At 52.2% G+C, this 20,578-nt stretch overlaps 1 protein-coding gene across 1 annotated transcript in view; it reads right to left on the bottom strand.

The window, feature by feature from the left end:
- The window catches only part of LOC140718991 (histone-lysine N-methyltransferase SETD1A-like), a 33,956-nt gene extending 18,892 nt beyond the window's left edge, over nucleotides 1-15,064 (bottom strand). The window contains 14 exon segments of the mRNA XM_073033301.1: nucleotides 3,631-3,782; nucleotides 5,084-5,171; nucleotides 5,436-5,627; nucleotides 6,712-7,239; nucleotides 7,241-7,435; nucleotides 7,789-7,987; nucleotides 8,139-8,738; nucleotides 9,459-9,685; nucleotides 9,873-9,988; nucleotides 10,155-10,425; nucleotides 10,857-10,955; nucleotides 11,356-11,502; nucleotides 13,383-13,652; nucleotides 14,998-15,064. Of these exon segments, the coding sequence (XP_072889402.1) occupies nucleotides 3,631-3,782; nucleotides 5,084-5,171; nucleotides 5,436-5,627; nucleotides 6,712-7,239; nucleotides 7,241-7,435; nucleotides 7,789-7,987; nucleotides 8,139-8,738; nucleotides 9,459-9,685; nucleotides 9,873-9,988; nucleotides 10,155-10,425; nucleotides 10,857-10,955; nucleotides 11,356-11,493 (2,805 nt within the window). The 5' untranslated portion in view covers nucleotides 11,494-11,502; nucleotides 13,383-13,652; nucleotides 14,998-15,064.
- Between the last annotated feature and the right edge of the window lie 5,514 nt (nucleotides 15,065-20,578).

Genomic DNA, 20,578 nt, shown 5'->3' with positions numbered 1-20,578 from the left:
GGTCTTTCACTGATACTTTATTGTCACCAAACAATTGATACTAGAGCGTACAATCATCACAGCGATATTTGTTTCTGTGCTTCACGCTCACTGAAGTACAGATCGAAGTAAATATAATACAAATTTAAATTATCAATCATAATTAGAAAAATAGAAAAGGGAAAGTAAGGTAGTGCAAGTCAGGTCCGGATATTTGGAAGGTACAGCCCAGATCCGGGTCAGGATCTGTTCAGCAAATCTTATCACAGTTGGAAAGAAGCTGTTCCTAAATCTGGCCTTACAAATCTTCAAGCTCCTGAACCTTCTCCCGGAGGGAAGTGGGAAAAAAGTGTGTTGGCTGGGTGGGTCTTGTCCTTGATTATCCTGGCAGCACTGCTCCGACAGCGTGAGGTGTAAAGTGAGTCCAAGGATTGAAGATTGGTTTGTGTGATGTGCTGGGCTATGTTCACGATCTTCTGCAGCTTCTTCCGGTCTTGGACAGGACAACTTCCATACCAGGTTGTGATGCACCCTAGAAGAATGCTTTCTGCGGTGCACCTATAAAAATTAGTGAGGGTTTTAGGGGACAGGCCAAATTTCTTCAGCTTTCTCAGGAAGTAAAGGTGCTGGTGGACTTTCTTGGCAGTGGACTCTGCTTGGTTAGACCAAGTCAGGTCATTTGTGATATTCACCCCGAGGAACTTAAAGCTTTTGACCTGTTCCACCTGCGCACCACCGATGTAGATGGGGTCATGCGGTCCGCTACTCCTTCTGAAGTCAACAACCAATTCCTTCGTCTTGCTGACATTGAGGGATAGGTTATTGTCTTCGCACCATGCCACCAGGTTCTTAATTTCCTCTCTGTACTCAGACTCATCATTACCCAAGATGCGGCCTACAATTGTGGTGTCATCAGCAAACTTATATATTGAGTTCGATGGAAACTTGGCTACACAAGCATGGGTGTACAGTGAGTACAGCAGGGGGCTGAGTACACAGCCTTGTGGGGCACTGGTGCTCAGAGTGATATGTAGAGGAGAGCTTGCCCCCTATTTTCACAGCCTGGGTCCTGTCTGTGAGGAAGTTGAAGATCCAGCTGCAGATCTGAGTGCTAAGACCCAGGTTCTGGAGCTTAGGAATCAGTTTATTTGGAATGATGGTATTAAAGGCAGAGCTGTAGTCGATGAAAAGGAGCCTTACATATGCGTCTTTATTCTCCAGGTTGTGGTTTGGTTTACTGTGAGTCTCTTGTGCTTCATGGATTTACTGCGTGCTGGATTTATTATCTTAGGGTTGTAACCACATAACCATCACAGCACGGAAACAGGCCATCTCGGCCCTTCTAGTCCATGCCGACCGCTTACTCTCACCTAGTCCCACTGACCCGCACTCAGCCCATAACCCTCCATTCCTTTCCTGTCCATATACCTATCCAATTTTGCTTTAAATGACAATACCGAACCTGCCTCTACCACTTCTACTGGAAGCTCGTTCCACACAGCTACCACTCTCTGAGTAAAGAAGTTCCCCCTCGTGTTACCCCTAAACTTTTGCCCCTTAACTCTCAACTCTCAGTTGTATTGGGTGACATGCATGTACTTTGATAATAAATTTGCTTCGAACTTTGAAACATGAGTATATGGAATCTACTCAGATAGGAATCTTGCTCAACATGGACTAGGTGGGCTGAAGGGCTTGTATCTGCGCTGTAGGACTCTGCGACTGTGTGGATGAAGATCAGTTGGAAACATGAGCCAAAGAAATGGCAGATGGAGCTTTATTGGGCAAGTGTGAGGAGTTGCAATTTGGGACATCCAGTGTAAGGAGAAGATACACAGTTAATGGCAGGACCCTTAACAGAGGGATCGTGGACTCAAGTCCACAGCTCCCTGACACTGGCAACACAAAATAGGTGATAAAGAAGGCATGTGGCACTCTTGTCCTCATGTTGAGTATAACTCCCAGGAATTCATGTTACAGCTGTGAAAAACTTTGGTTAGGCCATACTTAGAGTACAGTGTGCAGTTCTGGTCACCCTGAGAGGCATTGGTAGGACAGATAAAATCATTCTCCCCCACCGCCTCCATCTGGATGAAAATGTCAAATATTAAAGGAGACAGATAGTAGGTGAGAGGTGGAAAGTTCGATGTGCAGGGCAAGTTGTTTTTTTACAGAATGGTGGGTGCCTGGGAGACAGTGGAGGCAGATGTGACTGTGACATTGAGAGGATTTAGATAGATCCATGAACATAGGCAGTGGGCATGGGCTTGGCAGATGGGAGTACAATATAAATGCGAGGTCATCCACTTCAGAAGGAAAAATTATTACTTAAATAGTGAGAGACTTGGAAGTGCATGTACGTAAACCGCAAATGTGTGGTCTGCGGGTACAACAGGTTATCAGGAAGGCAAATGAAATGGTGGCCTTTATTGCTAGAGGGATTGAATTTAAAAGCAGGGATGTTAGGGTACTGGTGAGGCTGCACCTAGAGTACTGTGTGCAGTTCTGGTCTCCTTATGTGAGGAGAGATACACCAACTTAGGAAGCCGTGCAGAGGTGGTTCACCAGGTTGATTCTGGCCCTTAAGGAGAGTTTGAGTTGTCAGCGACTATACTCACGGAATTCAGACGAATGAGAGGAGATCTTACAGAAACATTGACATTTCTAAAGGAGATATACATGACAGAAACAGGAAAGTTGCTTCCACCGGGTGAGACCAGAACTAGGGGACATAGCCTCAAGATTCAGAGGAGGTCAGAGATGAGGAGAAACTGCTTTTCCCAGAGAGTAGTGCAGCTAAGGAATTCTCTACCGGGGGAGCAGTAGAGGCTACCTCATTAAATATATCTGAGACACAAGAGGAATTTTCTCCCCGCCCAGGGAAGAAGGGATTTTAGATGCCGGTGACCACGTGTCATAGCAGGGGAATTAAGAGTTCTGGGGAAGGGGCAGGTAGGTGGAGCTGAGTCCACGGCCAGATGGATCATGATCTTATGGAAAGCTGAAGCATGCTCAACAGGTCAGATGGCCAACTGCTCTTCCACTTTTCCCCGTGTCACTGAGACCAGTAAGAATCTTCTCTGGGCTAAGGTCGGTGTACCTCACTGGGAAGTCCCAAGGACTTGATGTTGGCATTGTAGGGGGGTGATTTTACTCTGGCTGGAGCAACCTCCCTTATTGCTCACTGAATGACCACGACTGATGTGTCGCACGACTATGGGAGTGGATTCTTAGCGAGGTGATTTTGGAGAAGCACGGTCTGATTAGGGTCAGTCAGCACGGCTATGGGAAGGGCAGCTCACACCTCACGAGCCTCATTAATTTGTCAATGAAATGGCCAAACACTTTGACGACAGTAGAGCAGTGGAAGTGGTGTATAGGCATTTTAGTAAGGTGTTTGACAAGGTTAACCGTGGTAGATTCATTCAGAAAGTCAGGAGGCATGGGATGCAGGGAAACTTGGTTTGGATTCAGATTTGACTTACCCACAGAAGGAAGAAGAAGCATTATTATGAACAGGTGGGAAATGGGAGGACGTGGACCATATTTCAAAGGTGCTTGGAAGGGCAGGTGCTGTGTCCAGCACCCCCCCCCCCCCCCCACCACCCGATCTACGGTCCCAATCCACGAACTAAGACCCCGTTTGCCTACCTTCTCCGAGGTCTCCTCCTCCTCTTCGCCCTCGCTGTTCAGGTCCAAGGCCTTGGAGGGCTTGCCACGTTTCTTGCCCATCTCTGTATCACGTTTGGGTGCCTCTGAGGGGTGGCTGGCTGCGTCCGAGGTCTCCTTCTCCCGTTCCACCTCTGCAAAGGCACGGGACAGGTAAGGAGTGCTGGGCGAGACTGACATGGTTTGATTCCTTAGCCATACGATGAAAAGTCAGGTACAGAATAACCACACAGGCCCAACTCCTCCGGTGTTGCCTGGTGATCTAGTCCCACCTGCCCCCGTTTGGCTCACAGGCCTCGAAACCTCTCCTTACCCATCGACTATCAGACATTGCTGATATGCACGAGTTCCTTCAGGTTGGCACAGCCAGGGGAGGTGCTCTCGATGGTGAGAGTCTCAAACAGCCTCTGACAAACACGTCCAGCTCCTGGCCTTCACGTGTCGTTTAGCTACTAAGCCGAGCAGAACCGTTTCTACTTACCATTCGCTTTGGGCAGATGCGGCTCATCGACTGCGGTCGGCAGCACATCTAAGAGAAGGAAGACTCTGACCTCAAACCTCTGCTGCCTTGCAACTATACCCACTCATGGGGAAGGGTCCGAGAGTAAACCCTGAGCGAAAAATACGCAGCTGGAGTCCCTAAGGCAGGCCTACATTGAGTTCAACGCTGACTGGCAACTCCTGCGATGCCATTAGTACCAAACTGTATCAGTCTCTGCCGTTCCTTTGGATTCATCCACTACGTGGAGAGGGGAAGTCTTCTACATAGGCAACAGCTTGCTCCCCATATCGTACTGGCCTGGCTTGTGCATCACGTAGACAAGCTGGGACACGATATCCACACTCGACCCTAGCCAATGGATGGCCTCAACATGCACACCTCAACCACCATTTCTGGCAGTTCGTTCCAAGCACACACAACCCTTTGTGTGAAGCTACCTCTGATATCCCTTTTAAATCTTTCACCTCTGATCTTAAATCTTCTCCCTTCTGGTTTTTATGTAGTCCCCGCTTCCTGGGAAAAAGTCTACGTACTCTTACCCTGTCTGCGCCTTCATGATCTCCAACAGGTCATCCCTCAATCTCTTGGGCTCCAGCCAGTAAAGTCTATTATTGTCATAAGTACTTGTCTCACATAGCTACTGTTTGTACAGATCAGTCTATTAGAATCGGAATCGTTTAATACCAGTGGTATACGTCCTGAAGTTTGCTGTTTGCTACATTACGTGAGGCGAGGCTCGAACCTGTCTCTCCCACTCTTGTCCAGTTCCCTTTGGAAGAGGTGGGGGGAACGAAAGTCAACTGGCTTCTTGCCAGCCGGCTCCCAACAAGAGCAGGAGCTCAGCCCTCCCTCCACAAAGTGCAACGAGCTTTACACTCGAGCGGGCAGAGGCGACCGCACCCTTTCCCACTGCCCCCAGCCCCTGAAGTTTACCTTCATCCTCCTCGTACAGAGTGAGGGTCTGGCGAGGGCGTTTGAGTTCCACACTCTCGGGAAGGTCTGACAGCTCCTTCCTTTTCACCTGAGAAACAAGGAGAACACCTGTGTGAGGAACAGGCATGGAGAGGGCCGGTGGTGGCAGCGGTGGGAAACGTTGCAGGGAAAGGGGGACAATATGTCTGATGCCCGGTCCCAGAAGGGAGAGAGAAGACAGTGTGTCTGCTGCCCAGTCCCACAGAGGGGAGAGGACAGCGTATCCAGCGGGAGGAGGACGGCATGACCACTATCTGGTCCGAGGGGTGAGAAGGAGGTGAGGTGTGAGGCAGCACGGGCTGACTACTTCTACCTTGAACGATGGGAGTCTCAGTGAGGCTCGGAGACCCATCCCAAAGCCGTAGGCCTCTAGACCACTGGCACCACTCGCTGAGCCTCCAAACCCACCGCTCTTGGCCCAGTCGACCAGCGAGAACATGGAAGGCTCCTTGGGCTTGGGCTTCTCCTCCTCCTTAGCCTGGAGTCTCGCTGTGTTGTGGAAGGGCTGAATGAGAGGGAGAGATGGAGAGAGTGAGTGAGTGGGAATCACACCATCCTGGGGTCAGACACCAAACCATTATCACACACTCCCGGGGTCAGACACAGAACGATACTCCCTCCATACCATCCCATCACACACTCTCAGGTAAGACATAGAGTGAAGCTTCCTCCACACATAAAGGCCATAAAGCATTTTTTAAAATTAGGCCATTTGCCCATCAAGCTCACTCCGCCAGGATCAGGACTGATTTTTTTTCTTCTTCTCAACCCCATTCTTTTACCTTCACCTGTAACCTTTGATGATGGTACTAATCAAGACCCTATCAAGCTCCCTTTTAAATACACCCAATGACTTGGCCTCCACAGCCGCCTGTGGCAATGAATTCCGTAGTTCACCACTCTCTGGCTAAAGAAATTCCTCCTCATCACTATTCTAAAGGAATGTCCTTGTGTTCTGAGGCTGTCCTCTGGTCCTAGACCCTCCCACCATTGCAAACGTCCTCTCCACGTGCACATCTCAGCCTTGCAATATTTGATAAACATACATTTCTCGTTTTACACTTACAATTTGAAAGTGCTTGGCATTTTCCTTAATTATCACCATTAGTGATATTTGTGTTTCTTTCTTTGACCTTCTGATTTATTTTTCCTCTTACCTCTAACACCCCGTGCGCCTGAAATTCTCTATACCTGACGTGTTTCTGGGACAATCAGTGAACATACAATATAGCACGGTTGGGTAGTTGTTAGCACAATGCTTTACAGTACAGGCGACCCGTGTTCAATTCCTGTAAGGGGTTTGAAACCCCGTGACCATGTGGATTTCCTCCCACAGATATACCAGTTGGTCATTGTAAATTCAGCTGTGATAAGGCGAGGGTTAAATCACGGGAATTGCTGGGCAGCGAGGCTCGAAGGAACAAAGGGTCTACTCCACGCCATATCCCAATGAATTAATAAATAATCCACAGTGAACACAGAACAACAGGAAGAACAAAGCTCCCTCTGCACCATCTTGGGAGCAGAGAAAGGGGGAGGTGGGGCAGGGAAAGAGCCTGTGGAATGGCCCCAACCATCCTTCCTGTTACCTTGGCCTTCTGCTCCTTGCGCTCCCACCACTCGTCGAAGGTCCGGAAGGCCACCATCTCCACCATCTTGCGGTTGAGGTCCCGCTTCATGATGTTCTTCATCTCCAGGACCAAGGCAGAGAGGACACCGTCCACCGTCGAGAGGTGTGGGTCATCTTTGGGAGCCTCGCTCTGCCAGGGGAGCGCCGCCTGAGGCTCGGCAGAGGTGGCTGTCGAGGAGGAGGAGCTGGTAGCAGCCGTTGAGGTGGAGGAGGTGGACGAGGGGACGGAGGGGGGCAGTAGAGGCTCTGGGAAGAGTCTGCCATCCCTCTCGGGCGTGGTGTAGACTCCATAGGCCCCAAAGGCCCCCTGGCAGGGGTAGGCAGGGAAGGAGCCGGCCCCAGGCAGACCTTTGGTCCTGGCCAGCTGCTGCAGGCGGGTCAACATCTGAGTCTGCATCTGGAAAGACATGGGCAGCCCTCCCCACTGGCTACCCAGCCGGCTGACCAGCTCCAGGGGATTCACATAGTCATAGATGTGGGGAGGGAAGGGGGGTGCCGCGCCAGGGGCCGGGGGGGGCAGGGCCACTGCCACTAGCCCCACTCCCCCTCAGGGAGCCCGGTTCGGACCGGGCAGCCCCAAACGAGGGGAAGGGGGCAGCCACCTCAATACGCTCAGATGGGTGAGGGTCACCCGGCTCATCATCTGAGATCTCCATGTCCTCGCCAGAGGAGGGGGCAGATGTCTGTGAGGGGAAAGGGGTGGAGCAGAGGTGGGGGCAGGTTGGGATTGAGCAGGGGATTTATTTGGATCATGGTTGAACAGGAGAGATGAAGAAAACAGGAGAACATTGATTAGAAGATGATGCTGAAGGGTTCATTTCCCCACCCCTTCCCTCCGCCCCCTTAAGCTAATCTCCTTTTCTACCCCTCTTCCCTCCGTTGCCCCAACCCTTTTCCTCCCTCATGTCAAACCCTCCACCTCCTCCCTCTCTATCCCCACCCCTTCCCTCTCCCTCGTGTTTCCCTCACCTGCACCTAACACACCCTCACGTGCCCTCCCCCAATTCCCCACACCTCTTACCCCACAAGCACTCACCATCTCATCTCCATTGGCCTCGCGCTCTCCGGCTTCTCCCCGCCTCTGCGCAGGGAGAGGAGGGGGGAGGGGAGGTTTTGGTGGAGGGGAGGGCGGTGGAGGGGGAGGGGGGTCCTGAGGACGGGCGGACATCTTCGAAGCCAGTGGGCGGAGGTGGTGGAGGGGGAGGTGGAGGGGGAGGGAGGGGCGGGGGGCGGACCTCAGGGGGAGGCGGAGGGCCCCTTCGCCGCTCCTCCTCCTCCTCCTCCTCCTCCAGCATCTCCACCTCCTCTTCCCTCCCCACCTCCCCCTCCACCTCCTCCCCCTCCCCCACCCATGCCCCGCTAACCCCATCCCCCTCCCCCTCCCGCCCCCCTCCCCTTCTTTCCTCCTCATCCTCCGAGTCGTTGACCAGGAAGGAGAAGGCGGGGCGCTGGGCACGGAGCAGCATCTCGATGCGGGAGTCCAGGCTCGGGTGTCGAGCGCAGGGCAGACTCTCGGCCGGAGGGGGGGAGTCGGAGGGGGGTGGAGAGGGCGCAGGAGCACCAGGTGGGGGCGGGGAGGGGGGCCGGCCCTCAGCCGGGGAGTCTGGACCCCCGACGGGCCTACCGTAAGCCTCTGACCCCGGCGGGAAGGGGAAAGCCGCGGGCTCCTTGCCGTAGGGGGGGTAGGGCGCAGGGCTGGGGTAGGGGGCTGGGGCAAGGCCGGACTCAGGCTGGGGCAGGTAGTGGGAGCCGTCGCCAGCCGGCAGGAAGGACGAGGATGAGGACGTTGAGGGCCGGAAGGACTGGGGGAAGCCAGGGAAGCGGAGATGAGGCTGAGGAGGAGGCGGAGGCTGCTGCTCTGGGGGTCGGTAAGGGAGGAAAGGAGGGTGTGGCGCATGACGTCGAGGGTAGGATCCAGTCGAGGAATGGCGGCGTGACTTGTAGGCTGGGTCCTGCTGGTAGGACTGGTAGGACGGAGTGCCCTGCCTGAGGGGGAGGGAGGGAGAGGAGGGCATGGGGAGGGAGGGAGAGGAAGGAGAAGGGAAAAGGGAGTTGGGGGGAAGAGAGAAAGAGAGAGACTGGTTAGTGAGACAAACAATCCAACAACAGATGACAGTGAGGGTGATGGCCACCATTGCTGGAACGATGTGTGTCACCAGCAGGACAGGTAGAGTCCGGTTGGGGAGATGTGTGAGACCTCAGGGACAGGAGAATTATGGGGGGAGTGGGTAAGGCCTCAGTGGAAGCACAGGTTATGGGGCAGGCCTTGAGGAAGACAATGGAGAGCGGGGCATTGCCTCGTTCAGACAGAGTGGAGAGTGGTTTGGGCCTCGTTCAGAAAGGAGGGATGAGCAGGACCTCATTTAGACAAGGTACAGAGAGGGGAGGGGCGCAGGCCCGGCCAGACAGAACGCGGGCGGGGTGCGGGACCATTGGGACTGAAAAGGAGAGAGGGGTGGGGCCCCATTCAGACAGACTGGAGGGACGGAAGGGTTTGACTCGACGGAGGGGATCTGATTGATGCAGATAGCAGACAAGGGTTAGGCCTCAGAAAGACAAGCATGAAGGAGAGGCGGGTTTGGGGAAGATGGACAAAAGTAAAGACGGGATCTAGTTGACACACACAGAGCAGACGATTCCGCTTCCTGGAAGTCGGACGGAACTGAGGTGCGAGTACCCATTTAAACACAGGGATCGGCTACTCACCGGCTGGAGAACGGGGAGTCCTGTGAGAAGGGGGTGCCTCCCCTTGGAGTGTAGGGCGTACCCTGGGACTGCGGGGTATACTGTCCAAAGGAAGAAGGGGTGTCCTGGTGTCCGCTCGAGTATGCGGTGTCCTGGGAGCAGGGGGTGCCATTGCCAGGAGTGCTGGGCTGGCTGGCATTGCCTGGGTAACTGGCGTCACAAGACCTCCGTCGCCTGGGGTCATTGGCCTGTGAGCAAGGAGGGGTAAGGGCAGGAGCCGAGAAAGAAAAAGGGAGGGAGGGAGAGAGAGACAATTTACATAAATACAGTGTGTCTGATGCCCAGTCCAGAGTTTGTGGGGTGGGGGAAAAGAGGATGGCGTGCCCGATGCCCCTAGAAACCCTCCCCACCCCTACACATCCCCTCACAACTTACTATGTCCGTCTGGTGTACTGGGAACTTGTCCGTGAGAGCCTTCCCTCCTGTAGGCACCGTCTGTGGTGTGTAGAAACCATTCACTATGAGCTCAAAGTACTTCATCCTCTGCTGTCCTGTTTGTGTGTGAGGGGGGAGTGGGGTGGGGTGTAGGAGAGGGAGAAGGGTTAGACCTGGTGAGCGGATGCCGGGTTTCGACCCCGCAGGAGGGACGCAGAAAAAAGTCAACACCAATACAGACTCCCCTCTCCCCAAAGCAGGGCCTGCATTCCCTTGCCCTACCTTTGATGTCCAGCTGGGCGTGGATGATGTTCCCCATCACGGACGTGTTGTGCAGGTTCTTGACGGTGTCCTTGGCACCCCGCGTGCTGGTGAACACCACCTTGGCCAAGCCAAGGTGTTTCTTGTTCTTAGGGTTGTACAGGATCTCAACCTCCTCGATGTCGCCAAACTTCTTGCACATGTCAGCCAGGAAGCCCTCTTTGATGTTGTCGTTGAGACGGGCGAAGGTCACCTCCTTCAGGGGAACTGACCCCACATAGTACTCGTCAAACTGCGGACAGAGTGCAGGAAACAAGGGAGAGGGTCTTATCAGGTTAGAGCCAGTCACGAGACTACAGGAGTTATCATAATCCAAGCTGCTGAGTGGGAGGGACTGAGAGACACTGGTCAGTGTACAGATCTCCCCTGAGAGTGAGGGACTGAGAGACACCGGTCAGTGTACAGATCTCCCCCTGAGAGAGAGGGACTGAGAGACACCGGTCAGTGTACAGATCTCCCCCTGAGAGAGAGGGACTGAGAGACACCGGTCAGTGTACAGATCTCCCCCTGAGAGAGAGGGACTGAGAGACACCGGTCCGTGTACAGATCTCCCCCTGAGAGAGAGGGACTGAGAGACACCGGTCAGTGTACAGATCTCCCTGAGACAGGACTACACTCAGAGGTATATTCCCACTACTTGAGGACAGACAGGGGAGTCAGTACCTTGAACTTTGGCACAGGAAGCGAGATGTCACGATGTTTAGTCCAGATACGTCGTTGTCGAGGGTCTCGAACATCTCCAACGGGTGGGAAACCGGCATCCTGAAATATTAACCATAGGTGCTTATTGTCACAGCACTTCTTGCATGCAGAGAAACACCCACACTCAGACACAAACTCCTCCCACAGTCAAATACACCTCCACAGTGACACACACAAACAAGCATCTCCCAGTAACGCACATACACAAACTCCTCCCACACTGACACTCACACCCACAGAGACGCCTCCCACAATGACACACATACGCACACAAAACACATCCCATGGTAACACACAAGCACACCCCGTAGTGGTGCATATACACCTTCCACAGTGTCACATGCACACACAAAGATTCATAGGGACGACACACGCAAAATAACCCCCTCCCCCCCCCCACCACCACCACACACACACCAGCCCTGGCCCTTATGGAATAACGTTGAAGCTCCCCACATACCGGTAAGTTGAAGTAGAGTCCGTCATATCGATAGACCTTCTGTGGGACCCGTCTTATGGTGGGATCAGCCACCAGCTTGTAGTTCCGCCACTGATAACCAGTTCCTTTCACTGCCTCCCCGCCACTCTCCTGGTCCATCGTCTCACACTGCGGGAGGAAGGAGCGAGGGAACATCAGCCAGGGAACGAGGCGGCAGGGGACCATTCTCCTCACCCTCCCCCACTCCTGCCCATGCCCGCACAATTGTCAACACGTGACTGAAAGGCTGTTGGCGCTGTGGATAGGGCAGAGGATTAGTGTAGGTTACAACAGGACACTGGCAGGATGCAAAGCTGGGTTGAGAAGGGGCAGATGAAGTTCAACCTGAAAAAGTGTGAGGCAAATAGAGGGTTAATGACAGGATTCTTAGCAGTGTGAAGACACTGACCTGTTTTGCATGACTTATTTCATTTAACTTTTTAAGCATCTATATATATTTACTTCTTACTGTGATCCACAGTTTTTATTACGTACTGCGACCGCATGACAAAGAATTTCAATGATGTTAAACCAGTGATGTTAAACCTGATCCTGGTTCTTGGAGTCCACATGTCTCGAGATCCCTCAAAGTTGCCATGCAAGTTTAAAAGGTTAAAAAGGTGTACGGTGTGTTGGCCGTCATTAGACAGATGACTGAGTTCAGGAGCTGCGAGGTGATGTTGCAGCTCTATAAAACCCTGGTTAGGCCACACTCGTAGTATTGTGTTCAGTTCTGGTCGCCTCCTTATATGAAGGATGTGGAAGCATTAAAGGGCGAGCAGGGGAGATTTACCAGGATGCTGCCTGGATTAGATTACAGAGCACATCTTAGGTCGAGCGAGCTTGGCCTTTTCTCTTCAGAGTGAAGGAGGATGAGAGAACACTTCATAGAGATGTAGAGACAGGGACACCTCCAAGAGGACCAAAACCTTGTCATTGGGTTTGGAGGCTTGTGTGCCTCAGTGACCCGGAGAGCTATGTTGGCTGGAGTCAGGACTTTATGTTTTGGCTCCTGGAGAGACACCCATGCAAAACAGGTCAAAGGGTAGAGGCCAGACTGAGAGTGGTCCACCAGACCTCCAGGTTCAGGGGTTCAGCTCAGGGCTGAACCCGGACTGGTCAAACAAAACTGTTACAGAAACAGCAATGAAGAATCTTTCTGAGTGCGACAATTTTCCTGAGTCTCTACCGGGGACTTACGTGACAGGCAGTAGTGAAAACCGAGCTACTGACACGATGAAGGAAGCCCTGAACACCACCAGAGATGGAGGACCTTCATTGCTGCCCGAAACACCAGTGGCATGACAGGCAGTAGCCAGAGACTTCTCCACGGGGCGGCAATGGCTAAGACGAGAGGGCGTGATTTTTAAGTTATTGGAGGAAAGAGGTAGGTTTTTTTCTATATACAGACTGTGGTAGGGCATGGAACACGCTGCCAGGTATGGTGCTGAAAGGAATGTTTAAGAGAGGCACATGAAGGAAAGACGAGTAGGAAGGCTCTGTGGGAGGAAAGTGTTAGGTTGATCCTGGACCACCCTCTGGATGAACAAGTTGCCTATTAAATCTCTCCCCTCTCACCTTAAACCTGAGCCCACTGGTTCTTGATTCCCCAGTGCTGGGGAAAACACCGTGCGCATTCACCCAGTCTGTGCCCTTCGCGGTTTCATTCTGCGTGACAAGGTCACCCCTCACTCGTCATGGGCGGTTACCATAAGTGGAGTTCAATTTCTTTGCTTTAATGGATGCCTGAAACATCGGCATCAAGACGGAGACCCCGGGGAAACGCGAGCGGTGAACGGGGGGGGGGGGGGGGGGGGAGGGCAGGTTTGCCGAGTAGGTGTCACGGGGATTTGGCCGCGGGAAAAACAGAGAGGAAGGGGGGAATCCCAAATGCAAGATATTCACTTCTCAAGATCCAGAAACAAACACAAGCCCTCAAATGAGCCTCCAAGAAAACCGCCCGCTGTGTTGCCATGGAGACGGATGAGAGTAGAAGGGCGCAGACTTACGTTGACTCCCCAGGGCCTGGTCACCGGTGCTCCTCAGAAGGCCCGAGGGGGAAGAAACGTCTGGCGTCTGTGGTCGGGGTCTGGTGTCCGTCATCGGGGCAGGTAGTGGGTGAGTGGGGGTGGGGAGATCCTTACAGCATTACCGGGTGCAGCCGTTCCTCAGAGGTGTGTGTGTGGTGGGTGGAGGGTGGGGAGGAGGGAGGGAGGTTGGGCAGATACAGACTGAGGGATGAGGCTGAGGGCTAGAAGGCCTTGTATTCTGCTGGTCACCTGTCAACAGGAATGGATGGAGAAGTCAACAAGAGTGTGGAGAGGGGGGAGGAGAGGTGGGATGAGAGTGAGGAGAAAGGATGAGGAAGGGTGAGGGATGAGTGCCTGAGAGGCAGAGGGGACGAGGTGAGTGGGAGTGAGTATGAGAGGGGCAGGTGGGATTGAGGAAGGAAGAGGGGGTTAAGGGGTGACAGAAAGGGGGGGATGATGGAGAGGGTGGGGAATGAGGAGGGGACAGGAAGGCACAAGGTACAATCCCAAATGCCACACCTCATCGTCACTCTACTCTTCCTAGCTGTATAGCTAGGCACAGCCCTCTGTCACTGCTCCTGCTTGAGAGAGACACCCCTGTCACTCCCCTCACCACCCTTTCGTCCTGTCACTCTCCCTCTCCCTCCTCTTCTCCTCATCCATCTCTCTCTCCACCCCACTCCCCCAACCTCTTCCCATATCGCTCACTCTGCTCCCGATCCCTACCCCTTTCTCTCTCGGTCACATCCCCCCTACACCCACTCCCCCTCGTTCTCCCACCGCACCACCCACTCCTTCAACTGCTGCCTCAGTCTTTACCCCAGCCCTCTGCTGAGCCTCATTATTTGGTCTTGCATTCACTTGGACCAAACTGTCAACCCCCACCCTCATTCTCTTTCGCTTCTCCCTTCCTCCTTCCTATCCATCACTCCCTCTCTTTGCCTCTCTCCTTCCCTCCCACTCCTCGCTAACTCCCTCCAACTCAGCTTCTCTTCCCTCCCTCCGTCTGTTTTTAACTATTTCTGCATCTCTCCCCTCCTCTCCATTTCCTTCCCCATGTCCCCCTCCCATCTCCTGATTTCCTCAGCCACTCCCTCACCATCAACCCTCAACTCCCTACCCTTCTTATTCTCATCTCCTCTCACCTGCTCCTTCTTTCTCACTCACACCTTCATCCTCCACACCCCACCGACCCCTTCATCCCATCTCCCTCATCTCCTCGCCCGCAACTCATTTTCTCCTCCCTCCCTCACCCCCTGCCCCGCTCACGCTCCCTCCGCCCTATCTTCACTCAGACACCTCCATCCTTCCATCATCCCCACCCCTCTCACCTCCGCTCTCATTCTCTCACCGTGCCTCAGCTTGACCCTCACCCCTCGACCCGTCCTCTCTCTCCCCCTTCCTCCCGCAGCCTCTCTCCCCGCTCCCCCCGATACCCTCATCCCCTCACCCCTGCCCCCTCATCACCCTCACCCCTGCCCCCTCATCCCCTCACACTCCTTGCCACCTCCTTCTCTCCCCTTCCCCTCACTCTCTCCTCCCGCCCCTCTTTCCTCCTCTCTCCCCTCTCTCCTTCACTCATTCCCTCACTCACTTCTTCCCTCCGCCGCCGCCGTTGCTCCGAACCATCCGGGTCTCCGCTCCGCTCAGGGAGGGCGGGGACTCCGGGAGTTGCGACTGCTCGGCTCCCTCCCCTACATTCACCACCCTTTCTCTTTACTTGTTCGCCCTGCCCTTCCATCCCCCCACATGGCATAAAACCTCTTCATCTTTTCTTTCTATTATGCACCAAATGTTTTTGCTATCTTTGGCAATATTCTTTATTCACAAATAATTAATACTATTTTACTGCTGAAGAATCTGCAGACGTGATATCGATTATACGTTTACTCCTCTGCTTGACTCCCACCATCCGGGATCGCCCCTCTACCCCGACCGTTACTTTCGTAACCGATTCTTCCTCACCTCCCTCTGCTTCTCCTCTCGACCCCAGATAACCAACGCCCTGACCCACCGCTTTCGTCAACTCCGGCGCTCCGATCGTCCGGTTCCTTTCCCCGTTGTTATTTTATTCACTTCCCTCCTACGGCCGCCGAATCTGCAGTCACTGAGACTCGACGTGGCGTTTACTCAATGAGCCCGAACACAATCATTGGAATCTGTCTTGCTGATTCTCCGTCCCGTCCCGATAGGGGCCGATTCCCTTAGCGCACCGTTGCTGCTCTGGTGTTCATTACCGACTGAGGAGAATCATAGTTGTAGATCGAAGACGCCTCATGAACTTCGTGCTAACTCATTCTGAATTGTGAATTTAGTTTAAAGTGACGGCTGTGAATCTGCGGATTGTAATGGTGAACTAGATTTTATCTAAGGTGATCAAATGCAATTATTGTGCTGAATTCTCGGAGCAGATTCGCCATGACCCTTGTTTCCTGCAATCTCCGATTTCTTCTTTCTCCGCAGCGCTAGTCACCGCTGGTGGTTCCCCAGCCGATCGGATGCTCCAACTTTGATTGGGTGGCTTTTCTTTATTCTTTTTAATAACTATTATGGCGAATCTGCTATTTGCCTGTCAGGCAACAGGGTTCTGTTTCTCTGCTCCCTGGTGGGTGACGTCAATCGAGGACCGACTCTCCGGTGGGTGACGTCACCGAGAGAACCAGCTCCTCCATCGGTGACGTCACCCCGAGGCCCAGCCCACCTTGTCAGAGTTCAAAGCAAATTTATTATCAGAGTACACATGGGCCGCCATGTACAACCCTGAGATTGTGGGCATTCACAGTAAATACAAGAAACACAATAGAATCAATGAAAGGCCGCACCCAACAGGACGGGCAAGCAACCAATGTGCAAAAGGCCACAAACTGTGCAAATGGTAAAAGAAAAAGAGATAACAAGAAGTGAATAGGCAATAAATCTCGAGAATATGAGGTGAAGGGTCCCTGGCTGTGAGTCCATCCATTCTGGGAAAGTTCAGTGAGCGAAGTTCAAGAGCCCGCTGGTTTAAGGGTAATAACTGTTCCTGAACCTGGTGGAGGGAGCCCTGAGGCTTCTGAACCTTCTTCCTGATGGCAGCAGTGAGAAGAGAGCATGTCCTGGATGGTGGGAGTCCCTGATGACAGATACTGCTTTCCTACAACAGTATTCCATGTCGATGTGCTCAATGGTGGGGAGGGCTTTACACTTGATGGACTGGACCAGATCCACTACTTTTTGTAGGCTTTTCCATTCAAGGTCATTGATGTTTCCATTCCAGGCTATGATGCAACCAGTCAATATACTCTCCACCACACATCTGTAGAAGTTTCGTCAAATTTTTAGATGACATGCCAGATTTTTGCGAACTTCTGAGAAAATAGAGGCACTGCTGTGTTTTTTTCATAATGGCACTTAGGTGCTGGGCTTAGGACAAATCCTCTGAAATGATAATGCCCTGTGGTTTTTAACCACATTAAAACTGTGGCTTTAATGCCCAGTTTTTGTGAGGATGCATGTGTACCCACAAAAACTTTCTGGACCTTCGCCAACAATAAGCCATGGTTTACCCCCAAACTCAGACATCTTCACCAAGCTAAGGAGGACGCCCACAGGAGTGGGAATAGGGCCCTGTACAGGCTGGCCAGAAATGCACTGACCAGAGAAATCAGAGTGGCCAAGCGGTTCTACTCCGAAAAGTTGAGGAATAATTTCTCAGCTAACGACTCATTGTCGGTGTGGAGAGGCCTGCAGGAGGTCACTGGCTACAGGAGACGCCCTGCCCCCCCTGCTGAGGTTAACAAAGCTTTGGCTGACGACCTTAATACCTTTTACTGTAGATTTGAGAGGGTCCATCTTACACCTGTCCCTCCCCCCTCTTCGGTCTCTCTTCCTGCTTTCCCTCGACCATCACTCACTGGCACTCATCCCCCAATCAATGCAATCACCTCCCCACCATCTCTGCCCAGCCCCCCTGGATCACAGCTTAGAATCAGCAAGACCCGAAAATCTCCAGGCCCAGATGGGGTCTCCCCCTCCTGTCTACGAGCCTGTGCTGATCAGCTGGCTCCCATCTTCACTCAGCTCTTTAACAGATCTCTGGAGCTGAGTGAGGTTCCGACTTGCTTCAAGCGCTCTACCATCATCCCGGTCCCCAAGAAACCCACCATCACAGGACTGAATGACTACAGACCTGTCGCACTGACATCTGTAGTCATGAAATCCTTTGAACGCTTGGTGTTGAACCCTCACCAGCCGCCTGCTGGATCCCCTGCAGTTTGCCTACCGGGCAAATAGGTCAGTAGACGATGCAGTCAACCTGGGACTGCACTATATCCTGCAACATCTGGATCGTCCTGGGACCTATGCTCGGATGCTGTTTGTGGATTTCAGTTCGGTGTTTAACACCATCGTCCCTCATACCCTCTGCTCCAAATTGTCTCACCTTACTGTGCCACCTGACCTCTGCGATTGGATTTACAGCTTCCTGACCAACAGAAGTCAGCAGGTAAGGATGGGACAGGTCACCTCGGATATTCAAATCACCAACACCGGCGCCCCCCAGGGGTGTGTCCTCTCTCCACTGCTGTTCTCCCTCTACACCAATGACTGCACCTCCTCCAACCCCTATGTGAAGCTTTTGAAGTTTGCAGACGACACTACCGTCATCGGACTCATCCAGAATAGTGATGAGTCTGCATATCGCCAGCAGGTGGACCAATTGGCGCTCTGGTGCAGTCGGAACAATCTGGAGCTGAACACGCTCAAGACAAAAGAGATGATAGTGGATTTCAGGAGACATTCCCCCGCTATGCCTCCCCTCACAGTCTTCAGCAGCCCTGTGTCCACCGTGGAGAACTTCAGGTTCCTGGGAACCACCATCTCTCAGGATCTGAAGTGGGAGCAGAACATCAGCTCCATCCTGAAGAAGGCCCAGCAGCGGATGTATTTCCTGCGGCTCTTGAGGAAATACGGTCTGCCTCAGGAATTGCTGCTGCAGTTCTACACTGCAATCATTGAGTCTGTCCTGTGCACCTCCATCATTGTGTGGTTTGGAGCCACCACCAAGCAGGATAGAACCAGACTACAGCGCACAGTGAGGACTGCCGAGCGCATTATTGGAGCCTCCCTGCCCTCTATTGTGGACCTGTACTCTTCCAGGTTGAAGAAGAGGGCGGGGAACATCATATAGGACTCCTCCCATCCTGCGTACGGATGGTTTGATCTGCTTCCGTCTGGTAGGCGCTTCAGATCCCTCCAGTCTAAGACTAATAGGCACTGGAGAAGTTTTTTCCCTACTGCGGTCACTTTGCTGAACAGTTAACTGCCGGTTAACTGTTGGCTAACTATTACTTGGATTGCACTACCTGTATGTATAATCTATATTTTCATTTATATTTATCATTATTATTGTTATGAGCAGAGAGACAACATCTGCCGGAAGTAAATTCCTTGTATGTGCATAGGTACTTGGCGATTAAAGTCTGATTCTGATTCTGATTCTGGTTGACCCTCTCTACCTCTGATCCCCTGACAGACTCGTGGACCTCCTCTTGTGGTCAATAATCAGCTCCTTGGTCTTACTGACATTGAGTAAGAGGTTGGAGTGGCATCACTCAGCCAGGTTCTCAATCCACCTCCTATACGTCCATTTGTCACCACCTTTGATTCGGCCAACAGCAAGCATAAATATGGTACTGCAGCTGTGCTTGTAAAGTGAGTCGAGCAGGGGGCTAAGCTCGCAGCCTTGTGTATCTGATGGAGGAGAATGTCGTTGCCATCACTCACCTGTAGGAACCATCCTCAATACCAAATGCCTCTTTCACACTGCCTGCCTGCGCCCCCCCCCCCCCAAGGAATTATTAACCTGTAACCCATAGGAGTCTTGTTTGACAACACTTCCATTCACCGTGAAAGTCTTACTCACACTTTCCATGAGGTCACCCTTCAGTCTCATATACTCATAGGAATAAAATTTCAACCTGCCCAACTTGTACCCCTCAAATCCGAGCAACATCCTCGTAAATCTCCCTCTGCACTTTAGCTTTAGACAGTGTTAAGGAGGTAAATTGATAGAGGGATCAAAGTTCCTATGAGTACAAATTGTATGTAACCATATACAACCCTGAGATTCATACTCAGTAAATCTATAGAATAACAGGATCAGTGTATGAATAACAGGATCAGTGAAAGATCAACCAGAGTGCAGAAGACAACAAACTGTGCAAATGCAAATATAAATAAATAGCAATAAATAATGATGATATAAGATGATGAAATGTACAGACAGCCAGCACATTTTTCCCAGGATGGCAATGACTGACTTGAGGAGGCATCATTTTAAGGTAATTGGAGGAAAGCTCAGGGGAATATCAGAGGTAGGTTTGTCGCACAGAGTGGTGGGTGTGAGGAATGCGATGCTGGGTGGTGGTGGAAGCAGATAAGCATATCTTAGACATATCTAAGAGACTTTTAGATGGGCACATGGATGAAAGAAAAATGGAGGGCAAAGTTGCAGCAGAGCATTGTGGGAGGAAAGCATTATTTTGATCTTAGAGTAGGTTAAAAAGTGCAGGCCAAAGGGCATATTTGCCAGTTTAATGGCCCTCTCCTGCAGCAGGGCAGACCATACTGTAACTAAACACAATACTCAAGTAACAAGGAACTCAGCAGGTCAGCATCTGTGGAAAGGAGTAAACAGTCAACATTTCAGACTGAGACCCTTTTTCAGGACTGAGAATGTAGGGGGAAGATGCCAGAATAGAAAAGTGGGTGGGGGTGGTAAAGGTCAAGGGCTGGAGAGACAAGCATGAAGCCCTGACTCCAGCCAACACCGCTGTCCGGGTCATTGAGGCACGCAAGCCTCCAAACCATGACCAGGAACTCTTGGAAGACTTTAGCAACCTTACACATTGCTTTTGCTTCAACGGAGGGGTTCAAGAGATATGGTTCAGGTGCAGGTAAATGGGACTAGGCAGAATACCTAGTTGACATGGAGCAGATGGGCCAAAAGGCTTGTTTCTGTAATATTCTGAAGCCCTCTTTTGGTCAACCGTAGATATTGCATCCTAGCTGTCTACGTGATGCACAAGCCACGGCAGTAAGATACGGAGAGCAAGCTGCTGCCCATGTAGTAGGCTTCCCCTCTCCACGCATCTGATGAATCCAAAGGAATGGCAGAGACAGGTAGTTTGGCACCA

Source organism: Hemitrygon akajei, chromosome 31 (genome assembly GCF_048418815.1).
Source record: "Hemitrygon akajei chromosome 31, sHemAka1.3, whole genome shotgun sequence".
Classification (NCBI taxonomy): domain Eukaryota; kingdom Metazoa; phylum Chordata; class Chondrichthyes; order Myliobatiformes; family Dasyatidae; genus Hemitrygon; species Hemitrygon akajei.
This window is presented reverse-complemented; position numbering and strand designations above follow the sequence as displayed.